This window comes from Parasteatoda tepidariorum, chromosome 7 (assembly GCF_043381705.1).
Source record: "Parasteatoda tepidariorum isolate YZ-2023 chromosome 7, CAS_Ptep_4.0, whole genome shotgun sequence".
Lineage (NCBI taxonomy): Eukaryota > Metazoa > Arthropoda > Arachnida > Araneae > Theridiidae > Parasteatoda > Parasteatoda tepidariorum.
In genome coordinates this window covers 63,197,803-63,223,159 of record NC_092210.1, presented here as the reverse complement: position 1 = coordinate 63,223,159, position 25,357 = coordinate 63,197,803, and the positions used below count along the sequence as shown (strand labels likewise).

Below are 25,357 nucleotides of genomic sequence, written 5' to 3'. Positions count from 1 at the left end.
AGTGTGTGTGTATATATATATATATACACACACACCAATTTCTCTGAAAAACTCGTTCTTTGGGATGTGTAGCTTATGAATCGGTGATCATAGGAAGTTTTAAAGTAAACAGTTAGGTCCGCCGTGTATTCGAACGTACGTACGCCAAATTTGGTGCGTATCAGCTCAGAATTGCGGATTTGTATAAGGTATACATGCATGTAAATATTCTACATATTTATAAAGATTATTTTTTAAAAGTACAAGCGTGAAGCGATATAAATAAAGCATAATGTTTGCATAATGATCTTGTTAAAAAGAGGTCTGACTCGTCTGGTCATTTATTAGGAACACGAAGAATTGTTTCAGAGAGAAATGAAAATTACTTTTGCTTTTTCTTGAATTCTAATTGATTTGACCTACTACTTTAGTTCTGACCCTTAACAATTTCGATATATCTTTTGCTTAGTTTAAACACTTTTTAAATCACGTTTCTGGAGCTAAATCATGACTTACGTGCTCGAAATTAAATAACAGTAAAGATTTTCGCATTGATGCATTGCGTAGGCAATTTCCATTCCATCACTTAAGCATAAAAATTATGGACAAATATATTTTTAAATAATTATATATCAAAAAATATTTTTTTTAATCAAAATTGCATAAAGTTTTAATAAAAGTATTTGGTAAAATAATGATAATTCATATTATAACTCTTTGACCAAAGCAACTTATCGTTGGACTTTGAAAAAAAAAAAACGTGTATCATAATGTATAACACTAAAACGCAAATTATAAAAGTCCTTGAAAAATATGATTTTTTCCACCAAAATTATTACTCTAGTGTTAATCCAATAGGACGACTCGTTGTAACAAACCTTTTATGAAAAGGCAAGTCAAGTGGATTATTTCTATAGTACGTTGCTCGAATTAATTTGTATTTGTAAACAAACATGCAAAATAGCCATCCGCATGGCATTATTTTGGTTTAAAAACTATTTTCAAAAAATAGAATAATATACGGAAAAACAAATATGGTAAAATCACCTTATAGTATGATGACATTTCTGGTAACCCCCCCCCCCCAATAGTTCTAGTTAATAAGCGCAAAATATACGGTTTTAAAATCATTTATTTCGAAATTTTCCCGTTCATATAGTAACTGTTTACAAAAATTCTGGTTTTCAAAATTATAATTCTTATTAGCACGTATTCAGTAAAAATACAAAATTGAAAAGTAAATGTAACTGAATAAATGGTTTTATATCCTGCTTTAAGGTATTATAAAAAATTTACCGAATTTTTTCACATAGTATGAAACTAAATTTTATTTTTATTTTTACCAAAATCATTACCAAAGTTCTTCGGCAAAATTACCAAGATTTTTGGTGTTCTTTTAGAGTCATAAACAGGGTAAATTTTACCATATTCTGGTAGTTTTCACCAGACTTATTTTCTCAGAGTGGAAATGCGTATTGAATTTCTATATCATAAAAGTCTGCCAGCCTTGTGTAAATATAAACAGAGATTCAAGTCGTTTCATTGGATTATAGCTTGTTGCCCTTCTCTGTATGCACGAAAGAAAACCTAAAAACGATGCGAGGGAACTTTTTATTTGTGTACTTTAACGTGCAATATGCGTGATCAGAACATATTAAATGCATATTGCATTTCTTGGATATTATTTTAACATACTTTAACGGAGGCCAAATTTGATCAAAAAGCAGCCTTGTGTGTATTTTCATGAACTATATTCTTCTTTTACGAGTACCGTGTATCTTTTTTACGATAAAAAATAAGTATTTTATTTTTAAAAAGTAATTTAGTAAAATGAGAAGGAAAATAAATTTAATTTAGATCATTAGAAAGTAGAAGAAATTTTGATAATTATAAATTAAATTTCAAAAAAGTTGACTATAAATTCTTACATAAATTTTTATTGATAAATTTTATAGTTTTACTAGTAAAGTACAGGGATAATTTTTTATCGCATGTTTGAAATTTTTTTTTAAATGTAGGGTAAAACCATAAATTATTACCATATATGAAAATATTACCATCAAAATCATCAGTGTGATACTGTACACTGTAGAGCTCTAAACTTTGAACCGCTCTCTTAACTAAACTATTAGGACCATATTTCCTATATTTTGGAGTTCAGAAATCCAAATCCACTGATTAGAAAATATGTTTATTCTGAAAAAATACGTGTTTGCGTCTGATTTTGTAACTTAAAATATCGTCTGCACTAGTTATTTAGCTTTTTTGAGGTCACCCCTTTGAATCATTAAGATTGAATTCATAACACGAAAATCCGATTATTAGATCAAAAGATATTTAGGGTGGCCCATTTTTTATTTTGCGCACTATACATATTTAATTTCTTTATATTTCTTATTGAAAATAAAGTTTTGAACAACAAATTTTAAACTGCAATAATATGAGAACTATTTTAAAAATTAAAGAAGAGTAGCCATTTACTGTGAATAAAAAAATTTACAAAAAAAAGTTTGTTATTTCTTTTAAAATAATCATCAAAACTAGTTATAATAAATTAAAATATGAGTCTCATATAAATAAAAATGCATGACAAGTTCATACAATCTTTTTCTAAATGTCATCATAAGAATTTGATTGTTGAAATGAAGCAAAGAAGAAAAGCAATTATACGGGCATTATTTTAAATGTTCATAAAATTAACAGCAATTTAAACTACAGGTTGACTCCATTTTTAGGATACAGTTACAAAATCTATTAACATTTAGTCGAAAATATGAATCGGGTGAAATATCTTTACTCATTACTGTGCACAGATACTTTCAAAAGTCAAACAGTATTTCAAATCTATCCTAATTCAAACTATCACAATTCAAATCATAATTCAAATGTAGCATAATTCATGTAATTTATATTCATATAATTCATATTCATATCATATCATAATTCAAACAAATGTAAACAAGGATATATAAAAACCTTTTTTGTTTACAAGATTGTGCCTACACTTTATAAACAGTTTAAATTACTCACTTCTGTAACCGTAACCAGGGTTATCCCCAATCCCAATGTTCGCTGCTCCACTTACCCAGTAGGTGTGTTTGCAAGATAATTTGAAAACCATACTTTCAAAGCCATAAGCAAGTTTTTTTTAAGGAATTGTTTGATTTGCAGCTATTCAATTTTTTCAGCACCTGGCGCATATTCACGAAATAGGAAGGAATACCTGTGCATTGTACAGGTGGATCAACAGCGACTGGGACACGTAAGGCAATATAAATAAAGTTCATCAAGGAAAAATCTCCTTGAAAGGAAATTTAATATTCATTATGTTCTACAAAGAGTTTAATATAATGATAATGTAAATATTGTAGAATGGTCCGATATTATTGTTAGGAGTGAATGAAAAGATTAAATAGCGTTATGCTACCTATTTCTGCATCAATGAAATGTTTCTAAAAATTACATTTTTAAAAACATTTTATTGTTCATTTATATTGCTACACCGAAATTCGGAATAAAAATTCTGGTAGACATTCATTATTGTATGGTAATGGTATGTTAACAAAAAGCATAATTCTGGTTTATAAAACCAAAGTAAAAGGCCATTCACATTTATATGATAGTGGTTTACTGGAAATTCTGCTTTTCAAAATTATATTTCTTATTACCATACATTTTGTAAAAAATACAAAAGCAAATTTAACAGAACATAAGTTTTTTTTTACCATGCACTAAGGTATCATGATAAAGTAACCAAATTTTACCAATTTGACTTAATTTTATCACATATTATAAAATTATATTTTATTTTTAATTTTACCAAAATCATTACCAAATATGCACTTTGGTAAATATTACCGAGCTTTTTGTTGTTCCCATAGAGCCGGAAACACAGTAAATTTTACCATATTTTTGGAAATTTTGATCACATCTCTTTTCATCTCTGTATAAAGTTAAAACTTATGGTACTTCTTCCAGATTAGAATCGCATTTAAAGTGACTTTTTTAAAACTATATTAACTAAGCATATAGCCTGAATTAACATAACGAGTATTCAACTTATATAAGATTAATTATAAAAATTAAAAATAAGATTAATTATAAAAATTAAAAATAAGATTAATTATAAAAATTATGTGAACTTATTTAACTTATATAAGATTAATTATAAAAATTAAAATAAGATTAATTATACAAATTATAAAAATTGAAAGCTTAGTTTTTTTTAAAATGCAGCGGTAATAAATATAGACGAATAATATTGAATTAAGAGGAGACAAAGTGGGAAAATTTAATATATGCTTTTAATTCTCTTTAATAAATATTCATTAAGAACTGACTCTTAACATTTACTGTACTAAGGATTATCCTTTGAAGCATGTAAAATCCTAGATCATCTGATAAGTAAAATTCTACAATTAGCAAATTTTAAGAGTACAAGTAGTTTTATACATACTGTTTTTTAACCATACAAGTTTCAAATGCAAAGGTAAAAAACGTTCTTTACTGTAAACTTTATGGTTAATTAGAGGGACAGATTGCTGCCGATTTTACCATAATTTTAGAATGAAAATTCTAACAGTGCGGGAGAGAATTGCCCTCGACGGAACAAAAAGTTAATGGGTGACCAAACTTAATGTATACAAATCCCTATAAATTTTAATATTTGAGCTAACTTTTATATTCATTAATATTACTAAATAACTATTCGCAGTAACTAAGTGTTTGCTCCATTTTCATCTCTTTTCTACTGTTGGTATGATGGTGCCCAGATTGCATTATTAGGGATTAATTTTAATACTAGTCACTTTTGGTGACCATCTTCGTCACCTTTCAAAATTATCTTGCACAACGTATGGTAAACAACATATGGTAAACAAAATTATCTGGAACAACATATGGTAAACATTGCTCGCAGTTACATTATGTAAAAGCAGCGAATTTTTGATAGCTCCTGCTACTTAAACAGGGATTGTGAAAGGGAATTGGTTGCAAGAATATCCTTAATTTTATCCAACGTTATTCAAACGGGAAAATTTAGATATTTTGATATGTTCCAAAGATGACGCCATTCTGACGATAGGGAATTTTGGGGATTTTCTTAATGAGTATTTTTCTAAGAATTATTACCCATTAACTTCAGAAAATAAATAATCATTTAATTTGCATCTTTACTTTTTATGGCTCTTTGTGAGAGAACGATTTCTACGTCTTAAAATTAATAAGAGAAATCTATTTTAAGCTTATGATTTAATATAGCCAGTCTCGTATGAGGAGACATTATATATCTAACTAACTATCTATATATACAAATAATAAAATAAAATAAAAATAAAATAATATAAAATAGAAAATTATTAATGGGAAAAACCAAAAATCTTCCTCAAAACACATCTTTTGGTATAATTTAATGTGATATTTCTGAATAAGGAACAATTATCCTAAACATTATTCTTTATATANAGCAGAATTCGTATCAACCAGCCACTTCAGGGATTCAAACCTGAGTCATTGGTAGGTGAACGTGTAAGTTTAAAAATTAACTTCTTTTTAAACTCAGTTTTTGAACTTATTTTATGAGTTCTATAAACCTGCAGCTTATGCACAGTAAATAAAACTTATTATTTATCCTAATTTTCTCCGTTTTCCAATCTTTTTTTAATCCTTTTTTTTCTATATTGTATTATATATATATATACATATATTTACGCAAGGAGAAAAAAAATGCAGACTGCAATTGCAATAAAAAATTAAATAAAAAATTTTTAATACTTAAAATGAAGCTTTTTTAAAATATCTTCCCGTGTGCATGTCTCTTGATGATGACAGATTTCCTTGCCTAGTTAAAAATAGGTTTGCTCATTTTGATACCATACATGATCTTAAGTACAACAAACTATCAGAAACGCATGCCACATTTCCAATACATTAAATTGCACTAGAAATTACATGAGTGGGAAAAAATCCATGAAACACTTAACAAAAATCACATGCATAAAGAAAACAGATACATTATAGCATTTAGTTTTGAAACATGCATTTTATTTCAGAAAAATAAGCTTTTTTTTTTGCAAATACATTTGTGATGCTAATTTTTCGTTATCTAACAGTTTCTACGTATCTCTCTACTAGATAAATCCATTCTAGCTTTCCGAAACTGAATATTGATCTGTTATAATGAAGCTCTAATTACTAACTAGACATTTTAAAAGAAGCTATTTACTGATTCTATAATAGAAGAATATTGTTTGTGTGAATTGTTATCTATTATTCATATCATTTAGGAAAAGATAAAATTTATTTTTAAATAATGTTTACCTATTAGGTGATTGATGTTTTTATTTATAGGTAAGTCTTTTATGGAGCTATTTTTATACAGTAGTGTTTTGAAAAATATTTTTGGGATTGAGATTGATTTTAAAAAAAGGAATTTCTTTTAGCTTATTTCCTAAAATTAATATGATTTTTAAGACCAATTTTTTGGTGGGATGGTAGTTGGGATTCTGAAAACTTACCTACTGTAAGGACTTGGTCTTAAACTTATACATATATGCTTAAAAATAGCCGAATTTATAAATTCTATGTTTAAAATAGTGTGCTAATAAATTCGACGAGAAAAGATAAACTGGACGAACACGTAAAGCACAAGCCAGTCTTGGCTTCTCACGATGACCTCATGTTAACCTTTAATGCTACCTAAATTCATGTAAACAAAGCTTTTTATTGGTATTTTATTTGTATGTTCTGAAGTTATCAAGGTTTCTGCGTAAATCATGCTCTTTACAAAACTTTCAGCACAATTTATGGTTTTATATATAACAAGCAGCCGAGTTATATGCGCAAAACCGTAAAACTTACGATGTAAATACCAGTACTCACCAATTTTTTACCATTCAAGAACAAGCTCTGTCAGTAAAAGTTACAAAGTAATTGCGTAATATCAATGGATTTTACCCCACAAGAGCAAATTTTCGCTGCCTAAATTCCAAATCAAATCTGTATTCGTACCAGATATGGATATTTTATGTCATCGTAGTCGTTGCGAGCTGGGCACAGAATTCATATCGACTAGTCATCGCTGAGATTTCAACTTGGGTCACCTCATTGTGAAACGAGCGCTCTGTTCCCTCCGCCACCGCGGCTTTAATGTTTCATCATGAAGAAAGAAAATAGTAAGGTAAAGTATCAATTTGACGCTAAAGTCGAATTGCAGTTTTATATAGGCGCTGTTCGAAACCTTTAAATAATTGCTGAAAAGTAAGTGCAAGAACATCATCAATCAACCATGGCCAAGAATATAGCCCCGTTTTTAGGGTTCTATCTCTTACCGACTCTATCTTTTACGACCCAGGTAGGAATGCCTCATAATTTTGATCCAAGTCAAACGACGTGGACAGAGCCTGAGCTGTAAACCCTCTCTTTAATCTTCCACATCACAATCAATGAGAAGACTTTCAGACACGGCAGATTTAACCTGCATCATATGCTGAATATAAACGCTGGTTGTTTCGTCGGATGAGATGATCGAACTCACTACCTCCAGATCTCCAATCACCTGTGTGAGCTACCTCTTAATCGACTTTGCAACTGCAGTTCTCTAAGCGTATGCATAGGAAATAATCGTAAAATGACTTAAGAAAAGGCAAAGTTATCCAACAATAAGCCAAACTGTATGGCAAAAGCTAGAATTTGAACCGACATTTATGATTAAAAATGAACAAAACAGAAGTCAGAAAAATAAAGGGTATTTCTTACAGTATTTAAAAATTAAAAAATTTGGCAGTATAATTCTCACGGCCTTATAAAGGGTTAAGGGAAACAAAGGATGTTTCATTTCGATAAAATGAAGCTTTTAAGAAAATGAAGTAAGTTATGAATAGAATTTTGAATTTATACGCTTGAAGAGAGGAAGGATTTTTGTCATGGAAGTTATCAAAACCATTCTATACTGTTAATTATTTAGTTTGCTAAATATCTTAATTCATGGTGAATGACGGAATGAGTTGTTCCGTACAACCTGAATTCAGTGATATCTTTCATATTAGATGGCGTAAAAGATATTACTGAGTTGAAATAAAATGAAAGAATTCAATAATATCTTTCATATCTGTAGAAGGTCTAGTGAGGAGAGGATCAAGAGTCTCTTGTCTTTTTTATTCACTATTAGTTATTAGCATAAAATTCTTGCTTGTCTCAGCTGCATCGTCCCATCTGGCACCTTGGAGATTTTCTTTAAATTTTGAATGGGCACTTAGCCAATATTTCAAGATATTTCTGATCAAATATTTACATGCTCGGGAATATCATGCAATATAGTTTTCTATTCCTGATACATAGAATTTTTTTTCATATCATCTGAAGAGAAACCAGGGGGAACGGGTTCAGTGCGAAAAAAAAAGCGATCACCTCAGTAACTTTTGATCTAATGATTGGGTTTTCACTTACTATGGTTCAATATTAATGGCTTGAGGATCTAGTCTCAAACATAGTAATTAATTATAGTAGACAATATTTAAAGTTTCTAAATCAGGCGTAAGTTATATCTCTAAATTATTATAAGTATATCTCTATGTAAGTATGTCTCTATGTATCTATACGTAAGTTATATCTCTATTATATCTGTTACATTTATTTAATCAGATTTGAATTCTGGATTTTCAAATTATGCGAAGTGAAAATTATGGTTCCAATATAGTTCAGGTAGGAGAGCGTTTGTATATATTGTTAAAGTATGTAAAAAAAGAAAAAGATAAAGATTTAATTTATCAAAAAATTTTCAAAATAAATGCTTTGGAATATGCCCATTCTTGAAAAAATAGGAAGCAAAGGCAATGAAAATAAACAACAACAAAAAAATGTGACCATAAACCAAACATATTTTTTATCTAACACAAAGACGACAATCTTTGTATAGATAAAAACTGAATTTAAATTAGCTAAAATGTGTTTCATAAGTCAATGTGTAATGGGAAATAAAATAAATAGTTGAAAGGATCTACAGTTCATTGATCTTGACCAATAACATGCTCCAGTTATTACAGATGGATTTTGGTGAAGGAAAAATGAATGAACAAAAAGAAAGAGGAACAAAATACAGAAGGTTACATTTCTGTTTACATTTTTTTCATGGTCATATGTTATTAAATGATGAAAAATATACAATTCGTTACGCTTATTAATTTTTGTAGTTTGATAAATTGATTTACTTGCAGGAACTTTTGCTTTACCATTTTTTTTTCCGGAAACTATGCGGTGTTTTGTCAAAAACATAATATTAAACAAAAAGCTAAATAATCTCAAAGTATAAAAATTTTTTAAAAATAAACTGCGGCCAAAAACTATTTTATTAAATGTAGTTCCAGTTTTAATCCTTATATTAAAAGTTCATTGACCTAAGAGGAAGTTTCATTAAAATTTTAATTAATTTCAATTTAATTTACAAAATTATTTGAAACTATATCTTAAAATTTGATTTAAAGCCCTGTTGGGCTATCTATTATACAAATTCTTTATAGTGTACAAATTTTCATAATTAGCTTTTGCTCATAAGAGAAATTTAATTAAAACAATGAATCATAACTTATAGGAGAAACAAAGAGGGAGTTTATTAATTTTAGGTAAATATGGATAATTTTGTAAGATTTTTATACATTTTTAAAAATATTGCTACAATTTGTAACATAATATTGTATCAATATAATGACTCGAAAACTCGATATTTTTTTTTCTATGCATGAAAGCTAAATTTTATTTTCCCTCAAAAAGGTTGTCCTGTTTTTAGAGGATAACTTTGTGAACTACACTATTAAGAATATAGAATATAGAAGTTTAAACACAAAAACATGAGAAAGAAATATCAATTAAGGAATGTTAAAGTATTGCTTTTTTGTAATGAAAAAATTAGCAAATATTTTAAACCTACTTTTAAAGATATCTTCCCAATCATAATCATCTCCATTATCCATTCTATGAATAACTCTTCTGCGTGGTTGTATTCTAATCCGCCTAATAGTTCTTTGATCTTTAAATTTTCTATTAATTTCATCTTTAAATTCCATTTTTATCAAAATGATCTTCAAACCTCTGTGCTAGTAGGGCAGTCTAAATTTTTGCGCGGAGCTTAAAAAAGAAGATGGTGCTAATATATATAAAATCAATGTTGCCATTTCGTTTTTAAAAAAGTTCCAAATGTTCTTTATTGAACTTCCGAGAACATCCTTTTATCGTCACATGACAACTGTATCGTTGGCGTCTGCTGAAATTAAAGTGCTTATGAATTTTTAAGTAAACTAGCACCTTCTTAGAACCGTTATTGATTTGTGGTAAAACGTCTACAAGTTTTTCTTAAATTTGAATTTATTTCCGAAACAAAGCTTCCAAAAATTGCCGATGACATGCGTGTTTGAAAGAGGTCATTAAGTGTTTTTACGTTAATGCGTTTAAAAAAAATTATCATATTCAAAAAGACACGCGATTTTGTTTTTCACTGTTACTCGCATACTCGCAATATTTTAATGAAAGCAACAAAAAAATCGCGTGCTTATTTTTAGACACATTATATTTTTATTATCTTGTCATTGATTCTAAAATAATTCCAACGGCAGTATTTTCGATTGGCTGTAGGAATGAAATCAAATATCTATTCCTTTGTTTGTTAGTTAAGTGGAATTATTTATTACGGGAGTCGATATAATTAGATAGAGAATCTTTTTCCAATTTAGGGCACGATCTGGAGCTCCATTTAATTATTAATCTCGGATTTCATTTTAATAATAGATTGCTTTATAAATGATAGTGGTTGCCAGGTAATGGGATTAATGAGTTAGATTACAATTTTTTCCCTTAAAAAAGTTTCTAAACCGGCTTTTTTTAATTCAATGAATGCAATTAATTACCTCTTTGGTGGAAAAAAATGTGGTTTTATCTTAATTTAAACTTCATATAAAGTTTGGTTTCGTTTTTCACCTTATCGAAGGGATGCTGACACCATGATAGCTTTTCTACTGAACCATACTTTAGTTTCTGAACCATACTTTGTGTTCTTTTTTTTTTCATTACTGAACCAGCTTTTCTATTGAACCAGCTTTTCTATTGAACCATTCTTTTCCATTGAACCAGCTTTTCTATTGAACCAGCTTTTCTACTCAACCATTCTTTTCTACTGGACCATGATAGTTTCACTACTATTAAACTACATATCTCAGAATTTATCAAAATCAATTAAAAAGTATTTAAAATATATGTTTTAGAAACATTAACAAATTAAATTTGGAGTTTAATTGTGGTTACCAAATTATAGAAAAATACAGTTAGTAAAATAGGGAAAGTTTTTTTGGATACATTTTTTCTGATAGTAATTACACGGATCAGAATTTATTCTCTCTAGTGTTTGTCTAATTTTTAAAACCTAACGTAAATATTCGATTTTATTTTGTAATTAATAAAAATGTAAAAGTAATTATCAAATTTTACTATTATAAAATTGTTATTTTGTCATATTATTTTAAACACTTGATTGTTTTAAACACTTGATTTTCTTCTGAAGTTTTACAGAAATTTTCAAAGAATCAGCGGGGAATCATTAAATTAAAGGGGATAGAAGAGTAGTGTATTGTTTCCATTAAAATGGTTGATGTTTTCTGCTGTCAATTTTTTTTTCCTGAAAGATTGACGTTCCAAAATAGCTAAATTCAACAGAGTTTCCACATGTTACAGTCGTATAATTAGCTCCACTTAGATATACAGAAATTTGGTATTGAGTAATTAAGTTCAGAAATAGTTCTCAGCCATTTTTCGATATTGGTTGTAGTACAGTTGAACTGGCTTGAAATTTGACTCATTCAGCAGTTGAAGTTGATACGTTGTTCCTAAAAGTTCCTTTTTCTAATGGTAAAGGAAAATGACAAACTCTTACAAAAACAGTGAACAACAAGTAAGAGAAAAAAGTCACTATCTCATTAACAGATGTCGGGCACTCCAGTAGCGCCTCACCTCAGAGTCCCCACGCAGAGCCGAGCATCTCAATAGATGGTTCCTGTTCATAAGTTCATTATTCGAGCATAACGGGCAATTTGGGTCAGTGAAAATGCCGATGCGGCAGAGGTGGTTCGCCAGGCAATCATGGGCCACCCTGAATTCTGCAACAACTTTATTGCGGGGCTTATCGGCAATACCCTGTTCTAAGCTGTTCCTCCAACTTCTTGAAAAAATACGAGCGCTTTCCAGTTTTGTCTCATAAAATGTTAGATATAGAGTGAAAGGATTTAAGAGTGCTTTGCTGTTGAATTATTTGAGTGCCTTTCTTAGCCAGCATATCGGCCTGTTCATTGCCGTAGATATCGCAATGTCCTGGGATCCATTGGAGTGTTATTTGTCGCTCTTTTATCCTCCAACTCTCCAGGAGAACCTGGCAATTCTTATGTTGGGACAGGCCTCTGCGTTCCACTGTAGAACATGATGTGCTGCATGCCGAAGTTGGTAGATCTCTTAGCCGTCGAGACGTTTCCTAAACGTTCGGTAACGTTCCTAAATGTTACCGAAACGATATAGGACTGTACGCGTGGTACGATTGAAGCTGCGTAGCGTTTTAAGCAAAGCGGTATTTTAAGCCTCAAACAATAGCTAGCAGAGAAACAATTAGTACGCAATAGAATAAATCTGGTAAGAATAAACATAATTCTGGTTAATGAAACCGAAATATATAGTATTTGACTCGTTAATTAATAACTTTTCTTTTCATATGGTAATGGTTTACCGGTAATTCTGGTTTTTCAGTATCATAGTTTACTAAAAAATACAACGCTGAAAAGAAAATTTAACCGAATAAATTGTTTTTATGCTGTTCCTCAAGTTATCATGATAAAAATACACTTTATCAAACTTTATCCCAAGTTGTAAGGCCATATTTTATTGTTAATTTTTCAAAAACCATTACCAAAGAGCTTCAAAAAAAGTTCGGAATTTTTGGTATTCTTATAGAGAAAAAAGAAGCTGTAAGTTTTATCATATTCTGCTAATTTTGACCATACTTTTTTTTTTCTAAATATATATTTTAATATATATTCTAATGTATTCTACTTATCTTTTGAAAATGTAAAAATTTATAGTTCCTCCTTGGCAAATTTCACTTAAGAAAATTTAATAAATTAAACTGATCAAGGATCAGCGGTATTTCAGATGACTTTTTAAAAGGTATTCAAGCAGCTATACAACAATAAACTGTACACAAAAGTTAACAAAAACTCGCAGACAAGTAAAATATTTATGCATAAATAATTGTAATTCTATAATTGTATTCAATTTTTCATAAATTGCATAAAGAATTCTAATTCCAAATATGTCACATTTTATATATAATTACACAAAGAAATAGTAAGATAAAATTTTCGTTAATTAAATTTTATAAAATTGGTTTTTTCGAATTCGGAAGGTTAAAAAAACAAGATTTTCCTAATGTTAAATCCAAAATTTAAAATACAATGTTTTAAAAGGATAAAAACACAAAAAATGAATGGCAAAAATGCATTCAAAATATCTAAGAAAAACTTCATTGTTTCTACTACTTCATTGGAAAGTTTTGGTTGAAAACATCTGGTTTACTACCGGATATATCTTGTAATGAGATTTTTAATTGCACGCGAGCACGCCGACACAGAAGACATTAAGCAAACATCATGGAGGAATTCCCAGAATGTTCCAATATTTTATAGCTGATAATTTTTATGTTCTATATGGAGTTTTTATATCAAATTACACACTGTATGCATAACAATGATGAGTCGGTGTTTGATATTTGAGTGCTATGCTGCTATCCGTAGAGGGGATAGTTATGAAAATTAGAAAGTGTTCTTTTAAATTTTATTTTTCACTTGTTGCATAAACAATAATATTGACAACTCTTTCTGTTTCAAATAAATTATTATTAAAGCCATAAAATAGATTGTTTGTACAAAAGATTCAACAAAGTTTGATATCTAGTTCATTCTTATGGCAGAGAAAGCTGCGTAAAATACGTAAATTGAATTAAATAAAATAAAACTTAAAGAAGTATAAAAGTTCTTTTGTTTTTAGTGTTTTGACGAATCCATATTAATTAAGAGTATCATGTCTTCTTGATAAAACTTTTTTCTCACTGCGTAGTTGCTGCATGATATTTTTTTTTAAAAAAAAAAGAATATTTACCTGTTTATAGAGCAAGAACTTTCTCTAATTTTCAAATAATACGAAAACTTGCTAATTTATAAGTTTACTCTTATTGTCAGTCCAGTAATATTCAATATTTAAGCTTAATAGTTGGAACACTAATTTCCTTTTAATAATTGAGCAAATTAAAAGTCATTTTGGTTATTTTTTCCATTAATTTATTTGTAGCACTCCAAAAAGTTACCATGTAGGAAAAAACAGTCAATGCTTATTTTTAAAAAGAAATTTTTATGACGATGAAGAGAGTAATAATAGTAACCTTTTCTTGCAACACTTATCTTTTACCAACAATTCGGTCAACTGTTCAAACAGTAAACTTCAATTTCTAATATTAATGGATTTTTTATAAAAATATTTTTATTTAAGCTTATCATTGATTTTTTAATATTTAAACTATGCCGAAGTTAGTTTAATTAAAACCTATAATTTAAAATAACATTTAGGTAAAAAAAAAACAACGTAATATTACAATAATAACTGAACATATCGCTGGTTCAAAACTAAAACGACGCATCTGCAAACGCATTATGCCTGCAGATGTGTCGTTTTAGTTTTGAAGCAGCGATATGTTTTCAAATTATTTTAAGGTTGCCATGTAATTTTCTTTGTAATTATACATTTGAATTTTTTTCGAAATAGGTACTTTTGGTAGCTATTTTGGCCGAAAATGCTGTGCGCGGTTAGAATCAATCAGTCTGTGAATTTGCCTTTTTTGATACTAAAAGTTGCTGGGAATGAATAAATGTGACTGTTATGAAATTGATGAAACTAAAATAACTCCAAAACTAAAAATCACTACCTTGATCATGTTTATGTTAAGTCAATAAGCATTGTCATTGCTCCATTAGGTATTTATTTCCTGATACCTTATGAATAAATTATAACGCGGAGAAAAATTAATTTTTTCTCATATTTAAAACTTTAGTTTTTACTCATCAAAAGCAAACTGTAAGTGAGAATCGATCCAAACACTACTATAATCGTATCTTTCTTAAAGTATACAAGTTCCCAACCACAGAGAATAAAACTAGGTGTATCGTACAATGCTCTATCCACATTATCAGTACATTCCAATCCACGGAGCAATCTCATCTCTATTTTGTCGCAGAATGCATTTCTAAACCTGTCCGTTTCAATAGGTACCCTACCCGCCATGCATATGATCAATATTAAAGAAGATAATGAAAACACCAGTAGAAAGAAAGCATCGAACAAATTATCCATTCCCAGCTTTGGTAGTTTTAACCTCGCACAAAACCCTGTCATAACAAGGGAAATCCAAAAATGACATATAAAAACGCAGAATATGGGTAGAGAAAATATGCTCTGAATATGTTTGAGAAACTGAAGTGTTTCTGCTCTTTCATTTGCAAGTCTCAGTTGATAAGTTTTTATAAATAGATTTGGTCTAGTATCGATTATATCTTGAATTGATTTATTTAACTGTATGCAAGCGTGACGACACAGAAGACTGTATACAAAAATTATCAAGTTATTCACAGAATATGTCAGACTTTGTAGTAAAAATTTAATAAAGTCTATAGAGAGTTTCAATTGCACATTGCTTACTGTATATCCATAGGTTGAAAAGGAATCAGTCGGCATTTTATAGCGTAAAGCTGTTTTCACACTAGTGTAGAGAATGGGGACGAAGAATGCAACAATGATTAGTGTGGTCCTAAAGCTTGCAAAGGTCTTTTTCAAAGGCTGCGCAGACAGTAGAATTGAGAGCTCTGTTCGTTTCAGGCTCATCGTAATTAAAGCCATTAAATTTAATGTTTGGGCAAAACTTATCATTAAGTATGATTTCCAGGGCATTTCCTGCGACTTCAGAGCTAAGTAAGATGAGTATGATGCGTCCAAGTGAACCAACATAAACAAAATGAAAAGTGCATGAGCAGTAATTGGTCTCTTTTTGTCTTGAATGTCTGTGACAAATCCATAGTAATAAAGAATGCCAAAATGCTTTTTCAATAGAATTCGTTTGTCATCACGTTGCTGTTTCATGGTATTTATCAGGGAAAAAAAACTGGATAGTTTGCATAAACTTTCTCTGCTCATTGAAAGGTCTGAGAAGTTGTGACTATTCAACCTACTCTTATGTCTGCGAAATGCTTTTAACAATGCTAAGTACGTATCTGAATATTGATTGGGGTAAATCGAAATCTTAAAATTCAACTTATTCATATTTGGGAGAGACGTATTCATGAAAAATAAATTGAAAGTAAAGCTTTTAAATTCATTAAACATGTTTTCAGCTTTTAACAAATTATCTTTTATTTCTGTTCGATTTTGAAATTGCAGTATAAATTAATTTTCATAATGTGAAAAGTTAGAACATTAAAACTCATATTATGAGTGATTTCATACCCAACATCCGAAAATATCGTATAAATCTTTCAATATGCAATCATAAATTAAATTTATATAATGTTACAATCAGTTTAATTAGTTTCTCTTCAGTTGATTCCATTATTGATCAGCAGTTTCTATTTTATTAGTGCTAAACATGTACCTGTATGTCTATTATTTATGCAATTTCAATTGCCTGTTGAATTTTATAAAATTCTTTCTTTTAATGAAACAGAGATAGAATGAAATAACCATAAATCCATGAATGAGCACGAACCTTTTATTTAAATAAAAAAAACTAGTTTAAATGATATTCCGGGAGAATTTAGTGTAGAAATCTACATTAATGTACCATTTAAACAAAATGCTCCGTCTGAATGCTCGTTGTCACCCATAATATTTGAACTTTAGACTGACAGGGTTTCTTTCTTACATAGGGCTCTATTCAAGATTACTTAAGGCATTATACCTTGATTAACTATGTACTTCCCTTCTGTACCTAGCCTTAGGATTACTTAATGCTCTATATCTCGGAGAAGTGAAAGTGCCTTTCTGGAAGACCCCCCATTATCCTAATCTTATTTCTTATATTTTTGTACTGTCGTTCAAGATCACTGGAACTCAGATTATAGTCCCATAGTCTCTATAATGGTCAACTTCAGCAGGGCCGTATTAATCGTACGCGGGACCCTAGACCATTTAAATTTTTGGGGCCCTTAGATTAAATTTTTTTCTCGTATATTTTTTATTTATTCAAATATAAAAGTATTTATAGATCTTTTCATTTAAGAAAGCATATTTAAAATAAAAATAAATAATAATAAATTAAATTTTACTTTATTTTATTAAATTAGAACTCCCCCACCAGAATTATAGCTATGATAGAATTCGATACATGGATACCACTAGTTTCTGCATTTGTGACAGACCGGGAGAGTTGGATTGAGGTCACCGGGTTTTGAACATTCGTCATGAGAGCTGTATTAAAATCATGGTCGTAGTTGCTCCTGTGGTGCCTTTAGCAGTCGGGTGTATGCAAGCCGACGTTGTGCTTAATCGAGACGAGACTGTGTAGCAACAGTGCGAGGAGGTGGATAGTGTGGCAGTCACATGTAGCAAGTCAACTGTTCAATGTGGACCATCCACCGAAGTAGGCGTTTCCAGATCGAAGTGGGAGTTACTGTCAAGGTAGGCGTGTTCACATCACGTTTGAAGGCCACCAATGTGGGGAGGGTAGTAACAGATCATGTCAATCGTCATCTATAAAAAGGTACCCCGACATAGAGTCAAGTTAACATGTCTTATATACTAGTGAATTGTAATTGTAACTTTGTAGTGGTAGATACGCTACACGTATATCAATCTCTCAAACAGGATGATAGTTTGTTGTGAGAACCTTATTGCTGTGGGGGGGGGTCATATATAATATTGAATTCTCTACAAATCTCATATTGCTTCGTCATTTTTGGACAATCTTATTGTGATTTCTATCAACAATGCTGTGATAGCATCAGCTCAAGCCATTTCCTTTTGTGATCATCTTTTTTTTCTCACTTGGATGCATTTTAATATAAAATTTTCTTATGATTCGGTTGATTATTTGTTTTTAAAGTGTTAGACAGAGAAAATTTATTTCTTAACTTGATTTAACTTGATAAACTTGATTTATTTCTTAACTTCTTAACTTGATAAGCTTGATTTATTTCTTAACTTCTTAACTTGAATTTATTTCTTAACTACTCTGAGCGTATTAAACACGTAAAAAGGATTTTTATCGTTTTAATTTTAAACTGACATTTTTATTGAATTCTTTTTATGTAATAATAAATTGCAACTTTATACCCTATAAACACATAAGAATTTAGTTATTGTAATAATTAAAAAGTAAATTGCTAGAAATGATGGGTTCAATTTACCAAAAAAAGAAAAAAAAAAGAAAAAAGACAGGAGTATTAAATTTTCAACTGCATGCAGCTGAATCTTCATAGATATCCTTTTAAATATGTACTGTTTAATATTCTTCAAGTTTGATATTCTTAAGAAAAATAAATATACCGTTCTGTAAAATAAAATTTAATTCCGACAAGTATGATAAGTAAGTATAAACTAAATTCGATCGCAAAGGATAAGTAACTTGTTATTTAATTTTTTTAAGTGTACACTGTAAAAAAATTAATTCCGGTTTAAATTACGGTAAAAAGTACCCGCACTCAGAGTGCCAAAACGTTTAACCGTAAAATCGATTTTTACCATAAAATTTTGTGGAATAAAAAATTTATTAAATTTATAGCAATATTTAGTGTAAAATCAGTAATTTACTGTAATTAAATAAATATTGTAAAAATTAAGGCATGAAATTTTATGGTAAAAATGGATTTTAAGGATGTTTCGTTGAGGTTGCCAGTACTTTTTACCGTAATTGGATTCAGAATTGTTTACAGTGTGTTACGTTTATTTTATGCTTATTAAGAGTTTTTATTTACATTACTGCTCAAAATGTTTTGTTTAACAAACAGTTTCTGATATAATATTTCTAAACATTTTGATAATTTAACCAGACTTAGAAAAGTAATCAATAAAAGGTATTTGTCTCTGAAAAAAATGAACAATATGAATTTGACTTTATAATTGTTTTTCTTAAAATTAACAAAAAATGAGACAAAGCGTAAAATTGATCAGAACGAAATTTTTTAAATTTTTTGTTTACAATTAAAATTTGTTATTTGTTTATTATAAAAATTTACTTTTCGGTTCTTTTTCAAATTTCATGGAGGAACTTTAATTATCTGCAGCTAACGAGAAGAGATTCTTGATAAATATACCCACTGATACACTGTGGTTTATAATTATTAGTATATTATATCCTGATTTTATAATATATTTTAATTTCAAATATGTTCATGAAAATTCGCACAATAATAATTTTATTTAAATCGCATTCAAAGTTACAGCCATAAAATTTATTTCATCAAAATATTTTTATTGCATTGAAATTTAAACATATGTAAATTAATAAAGCAAACATTGCGCTGCCCCTAACTATTGCGGTTCAAAGAATATCTAATAATAATCAGACATTTCAGATATAATTAACAACCAGTAGCTCCAATATTTATTTGTAGACATTTTGCTGTTATATTTGACATGATTTTTACTTGGCCTTCTATCTAATTTACATTTAACTCACTCTACACATTATAAATAGAGTTTTAAAAAAAATCGAAACCTTAAGATTGCTTTCGATTTTTATAAAGGTTTTATGCAAGCTATCCCTAAACATTTTCACTTACATTTAAACGAGGAGACTTCGGTGGCCAATTCAAATCATATATTCTATTTTGTTCAAACTACTTTCTTGAAACCTTAGATTTAAGAGGAGATATCCTTCTTGCTGAAATATGAAATTTAAACCTCCTAAATGATAACCATAAACCTGCTATTCTAACATTTATATATGTATTTTAGAGTTCATATTCCTTGGAATAAGAATTAAATAATACTTGTATTATAGATTAAATATTATTTAATATTATTTATTATTAAATTAAATATTATTTATTATCTGCTGAGAATTAAATAAACTTCTATGAAAACAGCGCCCATACATTTACGGGTCGAAATGTGTTAAAAATACTTTAAATATATTTTAATTAATTAATAAGTTAATTAATCAAAAAATGATTAATTAAATAATTAATTAAATAATTAATTAAATAATTAATTAATTAAGTAATTAATTAATTAAATAATTAAGTAATTAATTAATTAATTAATTAATTAATTAATTAATTAATTAATTAATTAATTAAATAATTAATTAAATAATTAATTAAATAATTAATTAAATAGTTAATTAAATAATTAATTAAATAATTAATTAAATAATTAATTAAATAATTAATATGGTTTAATTAATAATATAGTTAATTAGAATTATGAGATACACGAAATATATTTTTAATACGTTGTAGCAAGAAATTGCTTGAATAAAAACAATAAAAAATTTGTGAATTTTTCTTAAATTAAAAAAAAAAACACAGTTAGCCTCATATTTAGGAACCATAGTGCATGCCACTGCTATTGTAATAGCTTCTGATGAAAATAATGAGCCTGCAGACCTGCAGTCGATAGAAAATTTTTGGGTTTACCTTGCCAGATAAGGTGCTGTTTTGGGTCCTCTTTTTTACATGAGGTGGCATAAGGGTTACTCCTTTTATAGTCCTCACACCCTATTTTTGAACCAATAATGGGAAACATTTAAAGTCAATTTTGCATTGTAGTGAAGGTGGGCAAGAATCTATTTTTAGTAATGTTTTCACGACAGCTCTCCACACAAAACTGTGATTCACGGTGTTCTGTGAAAAAGGACTTATTATCACTTCCTCATTTTAACTATCTGCTAAGGCCATTTTTTTGTGATAAAATATGTGAGTTTTTGAATTTATGTAAATTTCCATTTCCTATTTAATAAAGGACTGTTTAGTTTAAATTTTTCTTAATTTCCTGTATGCTTAATTACTTTAATGACTCGTTCATTCATTTCTATTAAGACACAGAAAACTTGTTGAACCGTAACTGTTATTTTATTTTATAACCGTCGTTGAACAGCTGACCCAATTTTTGGATTTACGACTACTATTGTTCAACTCCGTTGCCTTGTAATTTTTATCCCAATCCAGAAGACAAGGGAACTCTTGGATCAAGTATTGGGAGAAATATTGCCTTCGTGGAGGACGTTTTACTGGAACTATCCCACATTTGCGTTAGATTGAATACCACGAGAATCTCCCATGGTTGGCCTGGCGGCAAAGGGACCCATGATCCGCCTACCACTGAGGATATTTCACGTCAGCACTGTGGCCGGGGCAAGCCTGATACGGATTCGTATCGACCAGCCATGGCTGGGATTCGAACCCGGTTCACCTCATTGGAAGGCGAACGTTCTATCCCCTGAGCCATCGCGGCTCTACCGTAACTGATAGAACAAATTACTGAAGTTACAATCATTTTTATCTCTTAAACAACGCTTTTTTTTCATTACTCTTTGATTAAATTTTTCTGCTTCGCAAAAGATGAGCCGAACAGAACTTGTATAGAATTGTGAAGAAATGAATTTCCGAACGCAAAGATAACATTATTTTTCCTCAAAATAATCTTTCTTCGATAAACAGAAATCTTTTTTCGAATTAATATGAAGATAAAGCAGATATTGTCATTCTGGATATTCACACGATGACAGACCGTAATTCTCGTGGTTTTTTTTAACTAAATTTCTAGAATAAAATGTTCTGCTCCACAAAAGAACTGAACATAACTGTAATAAAATTATAATGATATAAATTTCCGAACTTAAAAATCAGATGATTTTTCATAAATTTTATTTCTTTTCATGCATAGAAATAAGAAAATGTGCTTCTAAAATAGTTTCAGAAGTCCCGATAATATATTTTTCTTCCTATGAATTCAAGCATGACCATAAGAGTCTTGAACTGTTGAAACTTTAGTCTTTACTCATCAAAAGGAAACTGTAAGTGAGAATAGTTCCAAACACTACTATAATCGTACTTTTCTTAAAGTATACGAGTTCCCAACCACAGAGTATGAAACTTGGTTTATCGTATAATGCTCTATCCACATCGTCAGTGCAATCTAACCCGCGGAGCAATCTCAACTCCATTTTTTCGCAGAATAAATGTCTAAACCTGTCCATTTCAATAGGTACTCTACCCGCCATGAATATGATCAGCATTAAAGAGGATAATGAGACCACCAATAGAAAGAGGGTATCATACAAATCTTCTGCTCTTAACGGCATTAGTTCTACTCTCGAATAAAGTCCCATCAAAGCAAGTGAAAGCCAAAAGTAGCAGTTGAAAACACAAAAGATGGGGACAGAAAATATGTACTGAATATCTCTGAGAAATTTCAGCGTTTCTGCCCTCTCGTTGGCGAGTTTCATTTGAAAAGATTTTATAAATATATCTGGTTTAGCATCGATAATATCTTGAGAGGACTTTTTTAATTGGGCGCAGGCCTGATGGCAGAGATAGCAATACACAAAAGTTATTAAGTACTGTACAGAATAAGTTAAAGAATGTAAGAAACATTTGATAAACTCTATAAAGAATTTTAACTGTAAATTAGTCACCGCATAACCGTAGGTAAAATAAGAAGTAGTAGAAGTTTTATATTTAAAAACCATTCTCCCGCTTGTGAATGCGAAAGGAATCAGAAATGCGAAAATGTTAATTGTGGTCTTCAAGCTTCTAAATATTTTCATTTTTTGAGCGAATAGTAGTTTTGACAGTTCTTTCTGTTTGAGATTCATCGCTATTAAGGCCACTAAATTCATTGTTTGCGATAAAGTTATTATCAAAGATGCTTTCCAAAAGATTTCCACTAATTTTACAGCAACGTAAGCTGTGCATAATACATCACACTGAACCAAAAAAAACAAGATCGGAAGTACTTTAGCGGTAATTGATCTCTTCTTGTTTTCAGGATTTGTAATGAATCCAAAATAATAAAGAATCCCAAAAGACAATTCCCTTGATTTTTTATTATTACGTTGCTGTTGCATAGTTTTTATATAAAAAAAAATCCAGACATGAGATATTAATTGTTCTTGTTTTTCAAATGTTACCAAAGTTGCCACTGTTTAATTCAACCTTATATCGATGATAATATAATGGAGATATTGATTTATCGATTACTTTAAAGAGATATCATTTAATTTAATTTATATATGTACGCATTTTTAATAATCAAAGAAAACGTTTTTAAAGATAATATATTTGAAGTTTTTTTTGCATTGTGCTAATACTAAATATATTTTTTTCTTAAAAGTTTCTTTTTTTTTTTTTTTAATCAAAATTCATTTATAAAAGTGACTCTTTTATTGTAGTACGATTGATTTCCATGATGAAAGCTTCATATCATCTTACAATTAGCTTGATTATATTTTGTAGCTTTTCCTTTATTAATTTATGATTGAATTTAGTTCAAGAGCTTTTTCTCTAATTGTGGAAAAAAAATTCTAAGTGACATTTTAGTGCACTTATAAACACCAACTTTAAAATTACTATGGAAACACATATCTCATTTGCAAACACATTATCTCATTGAAAACAGCTTAATTTAATAACCTGTAGACTAAGCTTAGTTGTGTACTTCTAGTCGTTATTAAACTTAAAAAATTAGGTTGTCCATGGAAATACTATTGAAGCCCCTTAAATTTTGCGTTTAAGAAATTTGTAAGTAGTTAAGTAACACAATATAGCGGCTAACTTTCTAAATTAGATATAAATAAAAAATATTTTTAATTAAGTAATCATAAAAAAATACATTTTTAATTAAGCATGAAATATATTTTCTGATTTTGTTGTGAGTGAATGAAAAGTACTAGTATGAATAACGTGCGATAGTATTATTATGAATATGCTAGCATTATTATGAATATATGAGCCAGTATTTGTTGGTTTTAGCCTACTTAAGGACGATTTACATTGACGCTAGATACGTTTCTTGAAGTTCGTCGTATCCCAACTGCTTATAGCGCCCTCTAGCAAACTGTTAGTTCATTCAGTAGATGTAAATAGTTGATACTCTACGGTATATTATGTAATGCCTTTGTAATAATTTTTTTATTTAATTCTACATGGTTATATCTGTCACATGAATGAATAATAATTCTTTGTGATTTATTGCTTTAAAATTTGGAATTTATTCTTTATTTCAATCGAAATTTTTGAATTAAGATTGGATTGTGAGAATTTATGATAGTTCCTTGAATTCTTTTCATATCGTGCGCTTATGTAGAAACATAAAGTTTTCTATTCATTTCCAAATCTTTTATTTTACATTTAATTCCGTAATACGTAAAAAGTATTACTTTCATATTTTGATTTACTCCTATCAATTTCTATTCTTTCATATAACAAATTATACTATGAACATAGAAAAAACAATCTACATTACGAGGGTTGCTATTTATATTTCTGGCCTTACATTACTTTTAACCGCTGGAGAAATGACTGGAGGTCTAGTGACAAGGGAAGACAAACTTATAAATTTTTTAAAGACCCAAGCATAAAGCGCCTGTAGGCCAATTTTTATTTAAACCAGCTCCTTACTGGCCACGGAGTGGGCCAGTAAGGAGCTGGGGGGACCCATCAACAAAAATATTTCAAAAAATCAGCTTCATGCAATTACTGTGGAGTGAGACTGGACATTGATCATCTACTTAAGCACTGTCCAAGATTCCGGGCACTTCGTCGAACCCATATGAATAATTGCGAAGAGGAACATCAATTCTTCGCTATATTGACCTGCAGGAAAATTGTGACTCAAATTATTAAACAAACCCTCGAGGACATTCTAGCCCCAGATCAACTGACCCCAGTCATGAACCAACAATAGAGCATGTCATCGTTAATTTTTACTAATCAACTTTTAGCCTTACATTTTGAATTTTTATCTACTTTTGATTTTAGACTTCATAGACTTCTAGTCAGACTTTTACTTTTAGACATTTACTATTTGGACTTTTAGCTTTCATTGATTTTAGTTTTGAGATTTTTTATCTCTTGTTTCCTTATTATTATAATCATTTAATTCTCGACATTTACACCGGCGCTATTGGGTTTCATTGCCTTTAACACATGTTTTTAATTGTCAAACTTTATTGTTAATCCACTTTTAACTGATCACCACCACTGTCATTTGGCGAAATTTTACTGTAACTTTAGTTTTTAGAGAAATTTTATTGTAATAATTTTACTTTTATCTCCGTATACCCCCCTGGGGTGGGTCGGAGTTCAACCTT

At 29.4% G+C, this 25,357-nt stretch overlaps 1 protein-coding gene across 5 annotated transcripts in view; it reads right to left on the bottom strand.

The window, feature by feature from the left end:
• The window catches only part of LOC107444140 (aquaporin-9), a 115,837-nt gene that overhangs the window by 82,245 nt on the left and 8,235 nt on the right, over positions 1–25,357 (bottom strand). For 2 of the 5 annotated variants that reach the window (XM_016058223.3, XM_016058224.3), the window contains exon 1: positions 3,010–3,169. The exons of the other annotated variants lie outside the window; for them this stretch is intronic. In XM_016058223.3, coding sequence (XP_015913709.1) covers positions 3,010–3,100 — 91 coding nt within the window. In that variant the 5' untranslated portion in view covers positions 3,101–3,169. Of the gene's footprint in view, positions 1–3,009; positions 3,170–25,357 lie in introns of those variants that run through there. 5 annotated transcript variants of the gene reach the window in all.